The sequence below is a fragment of the Amaranthus tricolor genome, chromosome 6 (genome assembly GCF_026212465.1).
Source record: "Amaranthus tricolor cultivar Red isolate AtriRed21 chromosome 6, ASM2621246v1, whole genome shotgun sequence".
NCBI classification, from domain to species: Eukaryota; Viridiplantae; Streptophyta; class Magnoliopsida; order Caryophyllales; family Amaranthaceae; genus Amaranthus; species Amaranthus tricolor.
The window spans coordinates 15,454,876-15,471,714 of NC_080052.1; the positions used below are offsets into that span (position 1 = coordinate 15,454,876).

The window sequence follows — 16,839 nt, forward strand, 5'->3', positions numbered from 1 at the left end:
TGTTGAATAAGGATAGACTATTGTACGCCCGTGTTCTGATTGAATTGAAATTGGATGGAGGATTCCCAGAGACTCTAGCATTTACAAACGAGGACAATGAACATGTATCTCATTCAAGTCACGTACAATTGGAAGCCTTCTGTGTGACAAATGCAAACAGTTGGGTCATACAAGTGCATATTACTAAGCAGTGGGTACCCAAACCTGTAGCTATCCCTGCCCACCCTGCAATTAGTGCCCCTATTCCAGATGCTCAAGCTCATGTGCAATTAGTCGTAGCTGTGACATCTAAGCCTCCTACTTGTGAGGAGGGCTTTCAGTTGGTGCGGGTAGGTCTAGAACTATTGGAATGAAGACTACTGTTATGCAACTATAGAGGATATTGACAGTTACCTTCATGGATAAATAACTGATATTGTTAGTTTCTAAAAATGGATTAGTGCCTATGTATATAAAGAGGGAGTTGCTCCATCAACAAACACACACAGAAACTGTAATATTCATAGAAAATAATCCCAAAAATTTCAGTTCATCATGGTATCAGAGCCATAGGGTTTAGATCCGGAAAGACATCATCATCTACCGTATCTTACCTGCAAATGACCGATTTTCCAGAAGAACAAACACAAAATACCCTAATGTCCATGGAACAGTTGGAACAGATGTTTCAGATATTTCAAAAACTTAACAAAACAAATAACCAAACAGAAAACCCAACCTCTGTCAAAATCTTAGAGAAACTCACATATCACAATTACGCAAAATGGTGCAAACTAATGCACGTCGCCATTGGAGGTCGAGGGCGGCTCAGCCACATCACAGCCGTCCCTCTACCACCATCAGACCCCAATTACGCTCAGTGGGAACTAAGGGATGCCATGGTCATATCATGGATAATTGAGAATATAGATGGAGAGATCGTCAATCAGTTCTTGGACTATACGACAGCACAAAGTCTATGGCTAGGAATCGAAAGCCTTTTGGGATGTGGAAGGGATGAACTTTAGATCTTTGATCTTAGTTCCAAGGCAGCGACAACGAAACAAGATAATGACACTATAGTAGTCTATTATGGTAAACTTAACATGTTGTGGAAAGAGTCGGAGAATGCCAAACCCAATGACATGCTCACAGGACATAACAAAGTTCAATAGATACATGCAACAACAGAGACTTTACCAATTCCTCACTGGGATTCATGATAGTCTTGACAAAGAAAGGAGAGAAATTCTCAATAGTCCTTACCGATGGTGGAGACGGCTTATGCTACAATCAGATGAGAAATTGCACGCCGGAAGATTATGACCGGCGTCTCATCACTAGGAACAAATCCCTCAGAGATTGGATCAGGCTTGGCCACAAGAAACAAAACATTTCAGAAAAGCCGAGAAGAAGATGACCAGAGAAAACTCCGATGTACCCACTGTGGTGTTTCACGGCATACAAAGGAAGGATGCTTCAAGATTGTGGGATACCCTGAGTGGTGGGACGATCTACAGAAACGGAGGGCCGCCACCAAGGCACCGGCAAGCCGGACCGGCGGCAAGGCCCACCTAACTGCTGCCGACCAACCCGATACATCATGTAGCAAATCAGGTAAAGAAGGTGACTGGTACAAAGGGGAAGAACTAATAGGAGCTACAGAAGGGATGGACAACAATGGCGAAAATCAGAAGGAGGAGGAAGAGAGAGAAAGTCCAGTCGTCTGGGAAGGGGAGGGAAATGGTATCAAGCCCAAAACCCTTATTTATAAGCACATAACCCTAACCCCAATCCGAAAACCCTTAAGCCCAAGCCCAAACTTTTATAACCACAACATTGTCAACACCCATTTAGAGCCTGAAATCCCTACCAGCCTCCTTAGCCATAAACGTAACTCTCAGTGGATATTTGATTGCGGGGCAACGGATATAATGACCTTTGACCCCTGCTATTTTTTATCCTTTCATCCTTCCAACCGAACCCACATCCAAACTGCCAATGGGGAATTTGTCCCGGTTGACCAAGCTGGACCAGTCAATATCTCTCCTTTCCTTCATCTTAAAAATTGCTTGTTCATTCCTAGTTTGTCTCATAAATTATTTTCGGTTAGTCAGTTAACCAAGGACTTAAACTGTATTGTGTTTTTCAACCCTAACCATTGATTGTGCAGGATGCTCTGATGGGGACGATCATTGGGCGTGGTACTGAACGGGGTGGATTGTACTATGTCGATGAAGTGATTCCAAATAGTGGTGCAATGCTTGCTCAAGGATCTCCTACTCACCAATTGCGGACTTGGAATCGTCGTTTAGGTCATCCATCCTTAGGTTATCTCAAACATCTTTTTCCTTCTCTTAAGAGTTGTACTACATAATTAGATTGTGAAACTTGTGTACTAGCTAAAAGCCATAAACATTCTTATTCTCTCAGTAATACTTGTGCTCCAAAACCTTTTGATATCGTACATTCTGATGTATAGGGCCCAGCCCCCCATAGTGACTTTCATGGTTTTTCATATTATGTGTTATTTATTGACGATTGTTCTCGAATGTGTTGGGTTTATTTTTTGAAACACAAATCTGAGATTTTTGATGTCTTTGTGAAATACTATAACATGATTGTCACTCAGTTCCATGCAAAACCAAAAATCTTTCGCTCGGATAATGGTGGTGAATATATCTCTATTGCAATGAAACAATTTTTTCTTGATCATGGCCTTGTTCATCAAACCTCCTGTCCCGACACTCCGCAACAAAATGGGGTTGCTGAACGTAAAAACCGTAACCTTCTTGAGATAGCCCGGGCTCTCATGTTTGACACTCATGTACCTGCGCGTTATTGGCCTGAGGCTAGTCAAATGTGTTTTCCTTGAGTATGGCACTACGCAGAAGGGCTATAGATGTTATGATCCTGTCCAGAACAAAATTTACACCACCATGGATTATGACTTCTTTGAACACTCTACATACTACACCCAGCCTAGATCTCAGGGGGAGAGTGTAAGTGCAGATCTCAGCTGGTTGATTTACCCCTTGGCTGACAGTCGAGCTCCCACCGAATAAGTAGGCACTACCACTGATATTGCCACTGACATAGTTACTGAATCACCTCCTCAGACTACCACTCCAGTCCCTGAGCATCCGGCCGAACAAGAGGTAACATCGAGTACTACTACTCCTCTCATTGATATATCAACTGACTGTATTGTGTCGAGTAGTGTTGTTGTCCCCAGGAAATATAATTTGCCCCCTCGAAGTACAAGAGGAATGACTCCGAAGCGGTATGACCCTGAGTATGAGTCCCAGAGATCCCGATATCCTATTTGTAGACTGGATGATGAACAACTATCACAAACAGCTGTTGCCTTCAATGCATCTCTCTATTCCAGTACTATTCTGAAAACCACTGAAGAAGCTCTTCAAGAACAAAAATGGAAACAAGCTATGGATGAAGAGATCATGGCTCTCCAGTAAAACGGAACGTGGGAGAAGTGTAGATTACCAAGTGATAAGAAGACAGTGGGCTGTAGATGGGTTTTTTCAGTCAAGTATCATGCTGATGGAACCATTGAGAGGTATAAAGCAAGGCTAGTTGCTAAAGGGTACACACAGACTTATGGGGTAGACTACTCGGAAACATTCTCTCTCGTGGCTAAAATCGATACCATTCGAGTTCTATTCTCAGTATTAGCAAATAAAGATTGGCCTCTGTTTCAATTTGATGTAAAAAAATGCCTTACTACATGGAGAAATTGAAGAAGAGGTATACATGAAGCCACCACCCGGGTACTCAGATAATTATAGCCAAGGAGAGGGGTGTAGACATAAAAGGGCACTATATGGCTTGAAGCAATCCCCTAGGGCATGGTTTGGGAGATTCACTTCAGCAATGAAAAGATTTGGCTACAAACAGAGCAACTCAGACCATACTCTATTTCTCAAGAGGAATGGAAACAAAATTACATGCCTCGTGATCTATGTAGATGATATGGTGATTACTAGAAACGACTCTAAGGAAATTGATCGACTTAGAAACAAGCTATTCCAAGAGTTTGAAATGAAAGATTTGGGACAACTGAAATACTTCGTTGGAATAGAAGTCCTAAGATCAAGGAAGGGGATATTCATCAATCAGAGGAAGTACATTTTAGATCTCTTAGCGGAAGCAGGCATGTTATTGTGCAAACCAGCAGAGACTCCTATGGTAGCTAATCATGGCCTACAAATTATTGAAGGGGCAGAAGAGGCAGATCAAGATCGGTATAGAAGAATGGTTGGAAAACTGATCTACCTATCTCACACGAGACCAGATATCGCCTATGCAGTAGGGGTTGTAAGTAAGTTCATGCGTCGCCCTTAGGCGGAACACATGGCAGCAGTCCTGAGGATCCTGAGATACTTAAAGGGAACCAGTAATAAAGGAGTTCTCTACTCAAAGAATGATAACCTTGATCTTATTGGTTATACAGATGCAGATTGGGCTGGTGATCGGGACGACATGAAGTCTACCTCAGGATACTTCACCGTTGTTGGGGGTAATCTAGTCACTTGGAAAAGCAAGAACCAGAAGGTAGTTGCTCTGTCCAGTGTAGAAGCCGGATTCAGAGGGATAGCAAAAAGAGTTACAGAGATTCTGTGGATCAGAAAACTTCTAGGAGAACTAGACTTCCACTAGACACAAGCAAGTTCTTTATATTGTGATAACAAAGCAGCAATAAGCATATCTGAGAATCCAGTCCAACATGATCGGACGAAACATGTAGAGATTGATAGACACTTTATCAAGGAGAAACTAGAAAACAAGGTGATTCGCCTTCCTTTTGTAAAATTGAAAGATCAACTAGCGGACATACTCACAAAAGCCGTTTCATCAGAGGTCTTCAATAGTACTTTATACAAGTTAGGCATCAGTGATCCCACGACCTAAATTGAGGGGGAGTATTGGAATGAAGACTACTGTTATGCAACTATAGAGGATATTGACAGTTACCTTCATGGATAAATAACTGATATTGTTAGTTTTTAAAAATAGATTAGTGCCTATGTATATAAAGAGGGAGTTGCTCCATCAATAAACACACACAGAAACTGTAATATTCATAGAAAATAATCCCAGAAATTTCAATTCATCAAGAACTAGATATGAGGAGGGGGAAAGTAGCAATTCTACTGAAGTGGCTATTTTAAGCACTAGAAATGGTTTTGAAGTGTTAGCAGATCATGAAAATCTTGCAAATCAAGCGCTGGGAGCTTCATCCCATCCTCCCAATGAATAGTATTATATGTTGGAATGTGAGAGGGCTAAACATGGCTAAGAAATAATTCGAAGTGGCTAGGTTCATCTCCCATAATAAAATTAGCTTGTTTGCCTTACTCGAAACAAAGGTAAAGCGTCAAAGCCTGAGTCAGCTTTACCAAAAAATTTGTCCTGGTTAGTGTCCTTCAAATAATCTGCAACATTACAAAAATGGTAGAATCTTCATTGGTTGGAACCATGAGGACTGCAGGTTGATATTCAATCCAGTAGTAGTCAATACATCCACACTTCGGCTACTCCCTCCTTTGAGGACCCCTTTTTGTGTACGTTAGTATATAGTATTATTGGAAAGACTAAGCGAGTTCATCTCTTTAGTCACCTTAAAAAGATGGTTGCATCCTGTTTCGGCCCTTAGATTCTTTTGAATGATTTCAATTGTATTGCTAATTACAATGAACAAATTGGCCAAGTTGTGAGACCATCTGAAGTGCTCCCTCTACGAGTTTGTATGTCTGTGTGTAATATCCATGATATGGAATGTAATGGAAGATTTTTCACTTGGAATAACAAATGAGCTGGTTACCTATAGGTCCTTTCAAAGATTCATAGATTTATGTGTAATGATTTTTTGAAAACCTCTTACCCCACTGCGGAAGCCTCTTTCTTGCTAGAAGTTGAATTTTACCACTCCCCCATGGTGGTCCCTTTTTACCTTTCCATTAGTGGGAAGAAACCCTTTAAGTTTTTTGGCTTTTCGTCTGGAAAGGATTCCTTCATTGAGATCGTTAAAGATACTTGGTGCTTGCATGTAAATGGAAATGTGAATTATCAAATCCAGAAGAAATTGAAGATCCTTAAGTATAAGTTCAAACAAGCCTTTTCAGCAAAGCCCTATCCAAGCATCCCTGGCTTGTGCTGAACGAGAATTTGCTAAGGCTAAGAATACCATACATCAGGATCCTATGAATGCCAAGTTTGTTGATATTGAATGTCAAAAGGCCCAATCCCTCAAAATTGCAAAAGAGGAGTATAAATCCTTCCTCCAGCAAAGGTCAAGATCGACTGGTTAAATCATGGTGATGATAACACTACTTTTTTCTTCAACAGCATCAAATACAGGAGATTAACAAACAGAATCAATCTCATTTATGTTCATGGAAAAATTGTGAGTAATCCTCTGCTCATTCAAAATGCTTTTTGATCCTTTCACTCTAACCTATTATGCTCCAAGATGGAAAATAGGAAATGAGTTAACATGCAAGTGATCCAAGCTGGCCCTACCCTTTCGTCTGCTCAGCATGATTTACTTGATCTATCCTTTACAGCTGTGGAGATCAAGGAAGCACTATGGAGTATTGATGATAGTAAGGCACCTAAGCTGGATGGCTTTAACAACAAATTTTATAAGGCTGTCTGGCCTGTGATTAATGAGGATGTTGTCGAGGCTATTCCGTGTTTCTTCAAAAGCGGTAAACTCTTGAGATCTTAGAATGTAACGACCATCATGTTGGTTTCTAAGGTCCTTGAGACTTCAGACCCATCTCTTGTTGTCATGTGCTCTACAAATGCATATCTAAGCTCATTTGTTCTAGATTGAAGCTGGTTTTGAATAATGTATCTGTCAGACCCAAGTGCTTTTGTTGCAGGACGAAATATCTGCCACAATATCCTCCTTTGCTAGGATCTGGTGAGACATTACCTAAGGAAAAATTGCTCCCTTAGCTGCCTTATTAAGGTGGATTTGACGAAAGCTTATGACCCAATGGATTGGATTTTGTCCATGATATGCTGCTTGCACTCAACTTCCCTGCTTATTTTTTCAAAATCGTTATGATCTGCATTTCCTCTACCCAGTATTCCCTTCTATTGAATGGTAGTCCGTTTGATATTTTTCATCCTAAGCAGGGACTCAGACAAGGTGATCCTCTCTCCCCTTTATTGTTTGTGATAGGGATGGAATACCTCTCTAGACTCCTTATTAGATTGAGTGAGGATGTTTATTCAAGTTTCACCTTAGATGTGGGAAATTGAAGCTTAATCATCTATGCTTTGCTGACGACTTGATGCTGTTCTGTAAGGGTGATCTTTGTTCTACAAAATTAATGTGCCAAAGGCTTGACGTCTTTGCTCAGTCTTTTGGTCTTAAAGCAAACCTCAACAAATCTGCTCTTTATATTGCTAGGTTACCACAACCCACTAAGGAGGTCATTGCTTCAGATGTGTGTCTACCTCTTGGGAACCTTCCTTTTAGGTATTTGTGGATTCCCTTAACTGCTAAGAAAATTTCTGCTGGTGATTGTGACATGCTCGTGGACAAAATGACAGCTAGGATTCGATTGTGTACTCTAAGCATCTATCCAAAATGCTAGAAGACTTCAATTAGTCTCCTATATTCTTATGAGCATTTCTTCGTATTGGTGTCAACTCTTCATACTCCCTAAGGCTGTCATCAACAAGGTTATTTCCATTTGTAGATTGTTCCTTTGGTTTGCTGACCATAGTAACCTAAACCTTGGTAATGTGAATTGGAATCAACTTTGTAAACCAAAAAAAGGAGGGAGGGCTTGGCCTTAGACACTTGGAAACTTGGAATATGGCTATAGTGGGGAAACTGGCGTGGCACGTTAGCTCTCTTCAGAAGTCTCTTCGGGTTTGATGGTTCATGGTGTTTATACCAAAGGGGCTTCATGGAGGCTGTTCAACCCACCTATCACCTCTAGTTGGTCTTTCAAGAAAATCTGTAAAGTGAAAGATAAGCTACACTCTTGGGTCCATGAGTCTAATTATCGCATTGGAGATGTGTATAAGCTTCCTCTTAGATTAGGTCTAGTTGTACGATGGGACACGTTTGTATGGAATAAATTCTATGTTCCTAAGGCTAGATTCATTGCTTGGTTGGCTCTCTCCAGAAAGCTTAAAACCTAGGATAGGCTCATGCAGATGGGAGTGCTCACTGAGAATGTTTGCCTGCTCTGTGGTCTTATGTTTGAATCTTTGGAGCATCTATGTTTTGATTGTTGCTTCAATTTGCAGTGCCTACTTATTAGGCAATTTGGGCTTGGTCTTCATTTCAACACCTCTTCTTTGCATAATCTGGTTCTCAAGAGGTGAAAACTTGAGAAACTCCAAAGGAAGCTACTATTCACAACCATATGTAGTCTTACTTATCATGTGTGGAAGGCACGAAATGATGCTATTTAGAAATTGTGTGTTAAATCTGTTTATTCTATCATGTAAAGGGTCTGGTCTAAGGTGAAAGGGAGGATTGTCTCTCTTCATCCTACAATTTTGTCTCAGTCTAGTTGGATCAAGGATATCCTTGATCATGTATAGTAGCTTTTAGCTTTCCTTTCGGGCTTGCCTCTAATCCGTGCACGTGAAGAGTGAGTTGGTTCAACCTTTGATAGAAGGTGGTTTCCTCCTTTATATTGATGCAACATCGGGGTTTGAGTGTGACCCCTAATTAGTGTATGTATTGTTTGGTTTTTTATTAATGAAACTTTCGTTCTTCAAAAATAATATAATATAATAATAATAATAATAATAATAATAATAATAATAATAATAATAATGATGATGATGATGGGGTTTGAAAAGATAGAATCTAGTTGCATATCAGACTTTTAACAGGATAAAATAGGTTGTCTGCCTAGAATGTTTTGAAATTCAAGGAGGAAACACATTGGTTAGAAGAGCTGCGGAGTTCCTGTAGAAACAACACCAACTGCTAATGTTTATCAGTACTGCTCTGCTTAGCAGCAATTTTTAATTTTTAGTTTTGGTTTTTTTTTATTCCATTTCTACTTATTTTGTTTGGCTAACGTAGCCTCTTTCATAAAGTTTCGTGACGAGTGGGGCTTGCTTCATTCAGATGCTCTAAGAGCGATGATCCTATTTTTTGTATATTGTTTTGTTTTCGTTTTGGTTGATCAAAGTTTAAGCAAGGATTTAATCTTAATTAAGTTTCATACAACTATTCTAGTAAAATCATTCCATACAAAACTTGGGATCAATCCCTCAATATGTGCGTGGTTAAGCCATGCTTATTATATGTGTGGAAAAATAAGACATAAACAATTATTGGCGCCTAATTAATTTCTCCACGATGATAAGTGAGGAGAATGTACCCATGTTTATAAGTGTGGCTAGACGCATAGTTATCATGTAACACCCCAGAATTTTCAATCCCTTATACGAAACCAAACCGCAAAGGATGGGAGGAAATTCGGGTGTCACACTAAAAGAAAAGAAAAGAAATAATAATAAATTTTATAAATGTGAGTAGAAGTTTTGGCAGCATCTCTAGAATCAAACATCTAGTAGAGCAATTAGCAAAATAAAAGCATTAAACTAATCTAAGGCATCATTGCCTTTAAAATCTCATACCATGGCGGAAATGACTTAACTCTTTAGAACCACAAAAATTTATAAACTACGCAACAGAAATACAAATATACAAAGGAGGACACAAGGCCTCGTAACAAAACGTATACAAACCAAAGTGTACAAAAGATAATTAAGAGCTACAAGGTCAAAATATGATGGTATGAAACAGGTTATGCTGCACCCTCATTACTTTCCCCAATGCAATGCAATGCAAACAAATCTCCAATACCTGCTATGCATGTCTATGATCCTCCTGCTGCTCGACATCAGACCAAAGGCCAATGTGTCATAGCAGCACAATCATAGAAATTCATCAAATAATCAAACATGAACACAAACACGTACACGTTAGTATCTAACATCAAATATAATAAGGCTAACCTACTAGATGAAATCATGTTATACAACAACATAAGATGATTTCATAAGACTCAAACATAAATAGTAACTGTTTATTGTCCACCTATACTTCTTAATCTTATTACGTCCTTTCCAACCCGAACCATGTGTTCTTGGGTAGAATGTAGGTCTCCACACTCCTCTTCTCAAAACATAAACTCCTGTAAAACACGCGTAGTATCAACTCAATCAAGACATTAACAGACTACCTAACACTTTACCTTATTGAGCTTGTTTATCCTAAAGTAAGTGTGATCATCGTTTATCTTTAGGTTTGGTAACTCCCTTGAGGTAACTTAACTTAGGCACACTTCTCACTAGCATAAAGTATTCTATTAATGAGTAAATTTTCTATCAATGGGTAAACATTCTATCAATGTGTAAGCTTTCTATCAATTAATAACTTTTGATCATTAAATAACTATCGATCAATGAATAAGCATTCTATCATTGAATAACTTTCTATTAGTGAATCTTTTCTCTACTTCATGGCATAGTGACAAGGGCAAGGGCGTTATCGGCCATCAGGCGCCCATGGCAAAGTATGAGCTCATACCCCCTCCAGCTGACCCTCTCGGATCCTACGTTCGGAAAAAAATATAACACATTGGGGTACCAATCCAGTGAAGAGGCCACCATATTGGGGTTTGTAAAGCCCGCATGGTAACACCTCAGTCAAAGGGCGGTATCGGCCACTCGACGCCCAATAAAAAAAGTATGCTCGGGCAAAGTATGACCTTATACCCCTATTCGGTGATCCCGTCGGATCTCATCTAGGGGAACATAATCCAGTTGAGTCCCGCCAACTAATCATAATTTAATGCTTTATCAAATAGGAATAACTCCCTCTTTCTATTATTAATGAGTGCCCTGAGATAACAAACCCACTGAGCAACTCAAATAAAATATGAAATTCACCTATAAAGGTGTCGTTTTAACTCCTAAGTAAAGCATCCAATTTTTAGATAAATAAGGAAATGGTCCCTTCCTTCTACTAGTACTCTCATTCTCTAAACTATTATAAGCTCAAGGATTTCATAATCAATAGCTCTGCATATAAAGTTTACTCACTAGTACCTCATAGTTTCGATACAATGCACATTATCACAATAAACAATAAACAATAATGTCTTAAAGGAAATTGCATATAAGGGTTACTTACTGCGTGTACGTACCTGAAAATGCTACAATACGACCAAAAGCCACAATAATTAGCCAAGGTGAGATTTTACAACCCTCTTATATACTAAGTACCTATACAAGTTTTGAGATAGAAAACTAATAAGCCTTTTTGGCCTTATTTAAGAGCTACTTACTCTAAAAAAAATGACTATACTGCCATTCAAACAAGTTTCAACTTGTGCTAACAAGTACTTTAGCCACACATAATGACTTCAATCCTAAACTAGCTTATGAACTAAAATATCATATTACAAATTTAACCACAACATAAAATTTATACTCAACTCTATATCAAGGTATGATCTAATGAGAAAGCTTCTAATTATATACTTTTTGCACTAGCATAACATTTAGGACTTAGTAGACTTAAGCTCTACAATACAGTGTATTACCCCAAATAATAATGAAAATACTCATGGTAGTATTAATTTACATTCCTACATTATTCAAGTTTAAAGTGATAACAAATGAAAACAATGAAAAAGAAACGAGTTATTTAGACACATCATAATAAATATGGCTAAGTTTACGCAACTTACGACAACAATAAACAAGATCACCAATGTCAATCACTATTAACAACATTAATGACTCTATATTACTGCACTAACAATAACTACACGATAGCTAACAATTACTACTAACATTTTACAACCACCACAATCACTATTATAGTTGACAACCAACACCATTACTAACCACTAACCATTAACATTATTACGCTTATCAACCACATTTTAATAAACTTTAAAGTGATACTTATAGTTAGCAATACCTAAAAAACCATGACAAAAAAGTGGTTGAATTCACGACAATGAAATCATAGTGTCCAACAAAATTCCAACATCTAATACAAAAGTTTCCATGTAGTGAGACACCACCGAAATTAGCACACAACCATCATTTTCATTCATACTTCAAACCCTAATTCATAAATACATTTAAATCATCGATCAAGCTCAAATCATCAATCAAGCTCTTACCCATAATAAGATTTAATAAAAATAGTATAAAATCAACACAACAATCATAAACTTAATAAAAATGCAATTGGAAACTAAAAATAAATCAATTAAGGGAAAAGAAAATGGCTTACTATAGGTGAAACTAGGAATGGACCAAGAGATTGGGGGTTTTATGGTGGTGACGTGACCCGAATATGCTGGTGGTGGGGGGAAGGCTGCGTGCACAGCCGGTTGGGCCAGCAACCGCAGCCTACTGCTACGGTGAGACACGCCCGCTGTTTGTGTCTGTTCGTGGGAGTGAGGGAGAAGAGAAAGAGGCTGGTGGTGGCTGTCGGGCTCCGTGGACAGTTGCTTGGGGCCAGTAGCTGGCGGCACACAAGGGGAAAGGGAGAAAAATGGGAAGGAGGAAGAGGTGAGGCGTGTTTCTGTTTCAGAATGTGAGGGAAGGAGTCTCACTTAAAAACCCTAACTCATCCTCTTTTTTTCTTATATTATTTATTTATTTATTTTTCTAGATTCATCTTCTTGCAAGACCCAACTAAGAAAACTGCCTTCGTGTGCTCACCATTTTTTTATGTTTTTAAATAAAATAATAGTTTTATTTCGAACCTCTTTATTTTAGAAATCGGAAAATCTATTTTTAATATGAATAAGCTGATATTTAAATTTGTATATGAAAGGAATTTATTAAACTAATTCAAAAACGATCTAATAAAGTAACTAAAATATAAAATAATGCCGTTATCAAATTAATCTCGGGGTGTTACATATTAGATGTCGATTCTGTTCTACAATTCTATGATCTTACAATTTAAAAATAGGCGATCGATCCGGATCGTAGGTAGCATCTTTATGTGGTAGAATCGTGCACTCCTACTTAGCTCAAGAATGTAGGTGGTGGGATCATAACATGATGTTACAATCCTAGGATTCAATGATCCGATACTACATGTATAGTTCCAATCGTGAAATATTTTCATATAATACAAATTTCGCTTGCGTATAAATATATCTTTTAAATTATTATATCAATACCTTTAAAAAATTCAATTTTTTCTTGATTTGTAGTTTAAAAATGATTATTAAAAGTTTTTTTTTAAAAAAACTTAATAGATGAAGTCATATAAGTTTTTACTTACACTTTAAAACTTAAAAAGAGAACAAATATAATTGATAATCACTAATCAAAAGCACATTAATGCATATTTGTAGGATCACACGATCCTATAATTCGTTCTACCGATTTCGATCCTACCCACTCATTGGTCCTAGGAAGAAACCCGATCCTAATTACCTTGGTTGGATGTGTATTTTGCAACTCTTATAAGCATAGTTAAGCCCAGATTTAGCCATATTATATAAGTTTGTGCAATGTTATCTAACTCATTTATTGTCTACACTTATTTAAGTTTGGGGAATTACTTTAGCATCACATCTGTCGATATTAACCATTATAAAAATGGGAGGATGCATCTCTTTTTAAAGTGAATCTTAGATGATAAATCTACTCATTAAACATTTAAATAAACATAAAAATAACAATTAACACCTTAGGTATGATTTTAGATATATATTAAACTAATAGAAAAAAAATTAAAATAACCTAGAGGAATTAAAGTTTTGGGTTTTCTTTCTAAAGGCTTATTAAATTTTCATCTCTCAACTAGTGACTCACTAATGTAACTCTTTTGTCTAGGTTCACTACAAGAAACTATTTATAGCAACAACAAAAGTCGTTGCTAAAAATAGCTTTTTCGTTGCATAAAAATATTTTTTGCGACAACTATAGCTTTTGCCGGTAAATCCATAGCTAAAAGTTTTAGCAACATTCTTAGTTGCAAAAGTCTAATGTTTTTCGCAACAACTTTTGTAGTTGCCAAATATTTGGTCTTTATTACAACCAGAAAAGTCATTACAAAAACTTTTGTGTTTTTGGCAACATCATATATCATTGTTGAAAATCTAATTTTTGGAACAACTTTACATGGTTGCTGAAGGTTAATAGGAGATGGATTACTATATAGGGGGGGGGGGGGGGGGGGGGGGGGGGGGGGTGAATAGAGAGTATGCCCATTTAAAATTTTTTTGATTATTAGCTCAAGAGCTTGTGAGACCTTTTAAACAGTTTTCTGAAAACTGTTCTAGGTCGAATAATAAATCTAAAACTTAAGTGCGGAATTAAAATGTAGATAAGACAAGTGATTTTTTTTATGAAGGTTCAGTTATAAATGGCCCACTCCCCTTGAAGAACGATCTAATAAAGAGTGTGCCCATTTAAAATTTTTTTTGATTATTAGCTCAAGAGCTTGTGAGACCTTTTAAACAGTTTTTTGAAAATTGTTCTAGGTTGAATAATAAATCTAAAACTTAAGTGCAAAATTAAAATGTAGACAAGACAAGTGATTTTTTTTTATTAAGGTTCAGTTATAAATGGCCCACTCCCCTTGAAGAACGATCTACAAGTTCACTTTAATAAAAGACTTAAACATATTCTTACAAAAGAGAATAATAACAAACTGAATACTTTTAAAAGTATACTAGGACAAGAGGCGTAATTTAAAATTACTAATCTAATTTAACTTTCTTGAAACTCTAAAGCCTATTACAATTGTGAGAGTTAGAAAACTAAAGAAGAACAAGATTATAACTCTTTTTAGACTTTAAGACTTAGAGAAAATGGTTATGAGTATATAGGTGTGTGTTCTTCAAATTTTGATGAAGCTTCAATATACATGACGCCTCCTACTAACTAGCCCTTGTAAAAAATTAGCTTCATATCCTTATTATTCTTATTTATCTCAATTTTGTTATGTTGGAATTCAGAGTCAAAGCCTTAGCCTTTTGACTTCTTGACCAACATGCTAAGATATTTTTAAGACTTCCTCAAGATTTTGTCAATCATGTCATGTTAGTTCTAAAGTTAGTAATAACCAAGTGATATTTAAAGTATTCCTATAAATTTAATTTAACTCAATTTAACTTGACTTAGACTAATCCGTTTTTAGTCTTTAAAAAGTTTTATAACAAAGACTTTACAAGATTCTAAAAACTATCTTTTCCTATAATATAGGAACGCTTGACAACATATACATAATCTTAGGAAATCAGTTACACATTTTTAGGAAGGTCTATATTTAGCACAAATAGTCTTGTTCATTAAGTAATTTACTTATTTCAATTTCAACAAATATAAAACTGCGTGATTAAAACATAAGTATTACTTAGTCTTATTTTATTAACTTATACAACATAAAACTAAATTAAACATGAGATATCATTAGACTAAATATATTTTAATTAAAAAATCATTCAAAATAATTTATTGCTAAATATGATTTTGAATCTATTAATCAATTAAATATTAGGAAAAAATTATCAGGAATAATACATTTTTTGCTTATTTCCCTATAATAATACCAATTTTTGATTAAACATGAATAATACTAACTTTGAGGAGTGTTTTCCAAGAATATCCCTAATCAACATGTTAAAATTCAAACTATAGGATATTATATGACAAAAAAATTGGTAAATTAGTTAATAAACTAAAGTTTGTATTATTCTAGGAAAAACCCCCCTAAGTTGGTGTTATTCATGGTTAATTAAAATTTAGTATTATTGTAGGCAAATTAAAAAAAGTTGTATTATTCAAGGCAATTTTTCTTAAATATTATTATTTTATTTATTGATTAATTTAATATGAGTTTTGAATATCATCACTTAAAGGAGTTGAGTCATTAATCTCCCCTTTGATGAAAGCCAAAACCATATTTTCCTTAATCATATTACTAAATATGTGAGGTTTAACCGCGATAAGAACAATTACTCAAACAAATTTATAATTCTTGCAATTTCAGCACTAAGTGTATAACATCAAGTTTTCTAAACTTTGAACTCTATATAAAAACTAAACAATAATAATCGATAATTATAACAAAATATCAACATGTATGTATCCACCAACAACAACACATGCAATAGTTTACTTATTAATCATAGTTTACTATTAATCATATGACCAATCATATTTCATGCAAAGTTATCAAACCAATGACATGTAAATCATTATGAACATAGCTATAACGATTAAGCACAACTAAGCATATGAATATCAAGAAAAACATACGGACTAATGATATGAACTAATCCTGAAACATGTGATTCTAAAGTATGTAAGGCATATGTAAAGCATGAAAACTATGAAGCAGATGGAATGAGCATATGAAAACCAAACTAATCAAGCTAAGCATATAGTCATGTATTCCAAGCATATAGTCATGAAGTGCATGCAAAGTAAAAATATTAAAGTTATTACAAACCAAAATATTTCTCCCCCTTTTTGACTTTCATCAAAAAGAAACATGGAGTCACAAAATTTTAGGACATTGTTCGTCAAAAACTAAAATATTGTTTGCGGAAAACTAAATTTATTTTATCAAAGAACAACATAAAATTACTTTTTTTTATCAAGGAACTCGAGGCGGCAATGAGTAGTGTGATCTTTGGTTTGTGCTTCAAGGAGAGAAATTTTCTTCCCAAGAATCTTTCGAAGATCTTCTTTTTCAGAAACATATAAGTTTGAGTATAACATACTTACCATTTACTTTAAAGATTCTATGGGGAAAGAACATTATTGGAGAGGAATTAAGGATCAGTGTAATCTATTTCC

At 36.2% G+C, this 16,839-nt stretch overlaps 1 protein-coding gene across 1 annotated transcript; it reads left to right on the top strand.

Moving 5' to 3' along the window:
• The first annotated feature begins 1,109 nt into the window (after window positions 1-1,109).
• LOC130814596 (uncharacterized) lies at window positions 1,110-2,383 on the top strand. Its single transcript, XM_057680716.1, has 2 exons — window positions 1,110-1,596; window positions 2,153-2,383. Exons 1-2 carry the CDS (start codon window positions 1,302-1,304, stop codon window positions 2,188-2,190), a joined length of 333 nt encoding a protein of 110 aa, XP_057536699.1. The 5' UTR covers window positions 1,110-1,301; the 3' UTR covers window positions 2,191-2,383.
• The last annotated feature ends 14,456 nt before the right edge of the window (window positions 2,384-16,839 follow it).

What these genes read in the sequence shown, in the direction of transcription:
- LOC130814596 (XM_057680716.1), top strand. Translation starts at nt 1,302, where the DNA reads ATGACCGGCGTCTCATCACTAGGAACAAATCCCTCAGAGATTGGATCA. An exon ending in TACATCATGTAGCAAATCAG is followed by an intron (nt 1,597 to 2,152) that starts GTAAAGAAGGTG and finishes TTGATTGTGCAG; the next exon opens with GATGCTCTGATGGGGACGAT.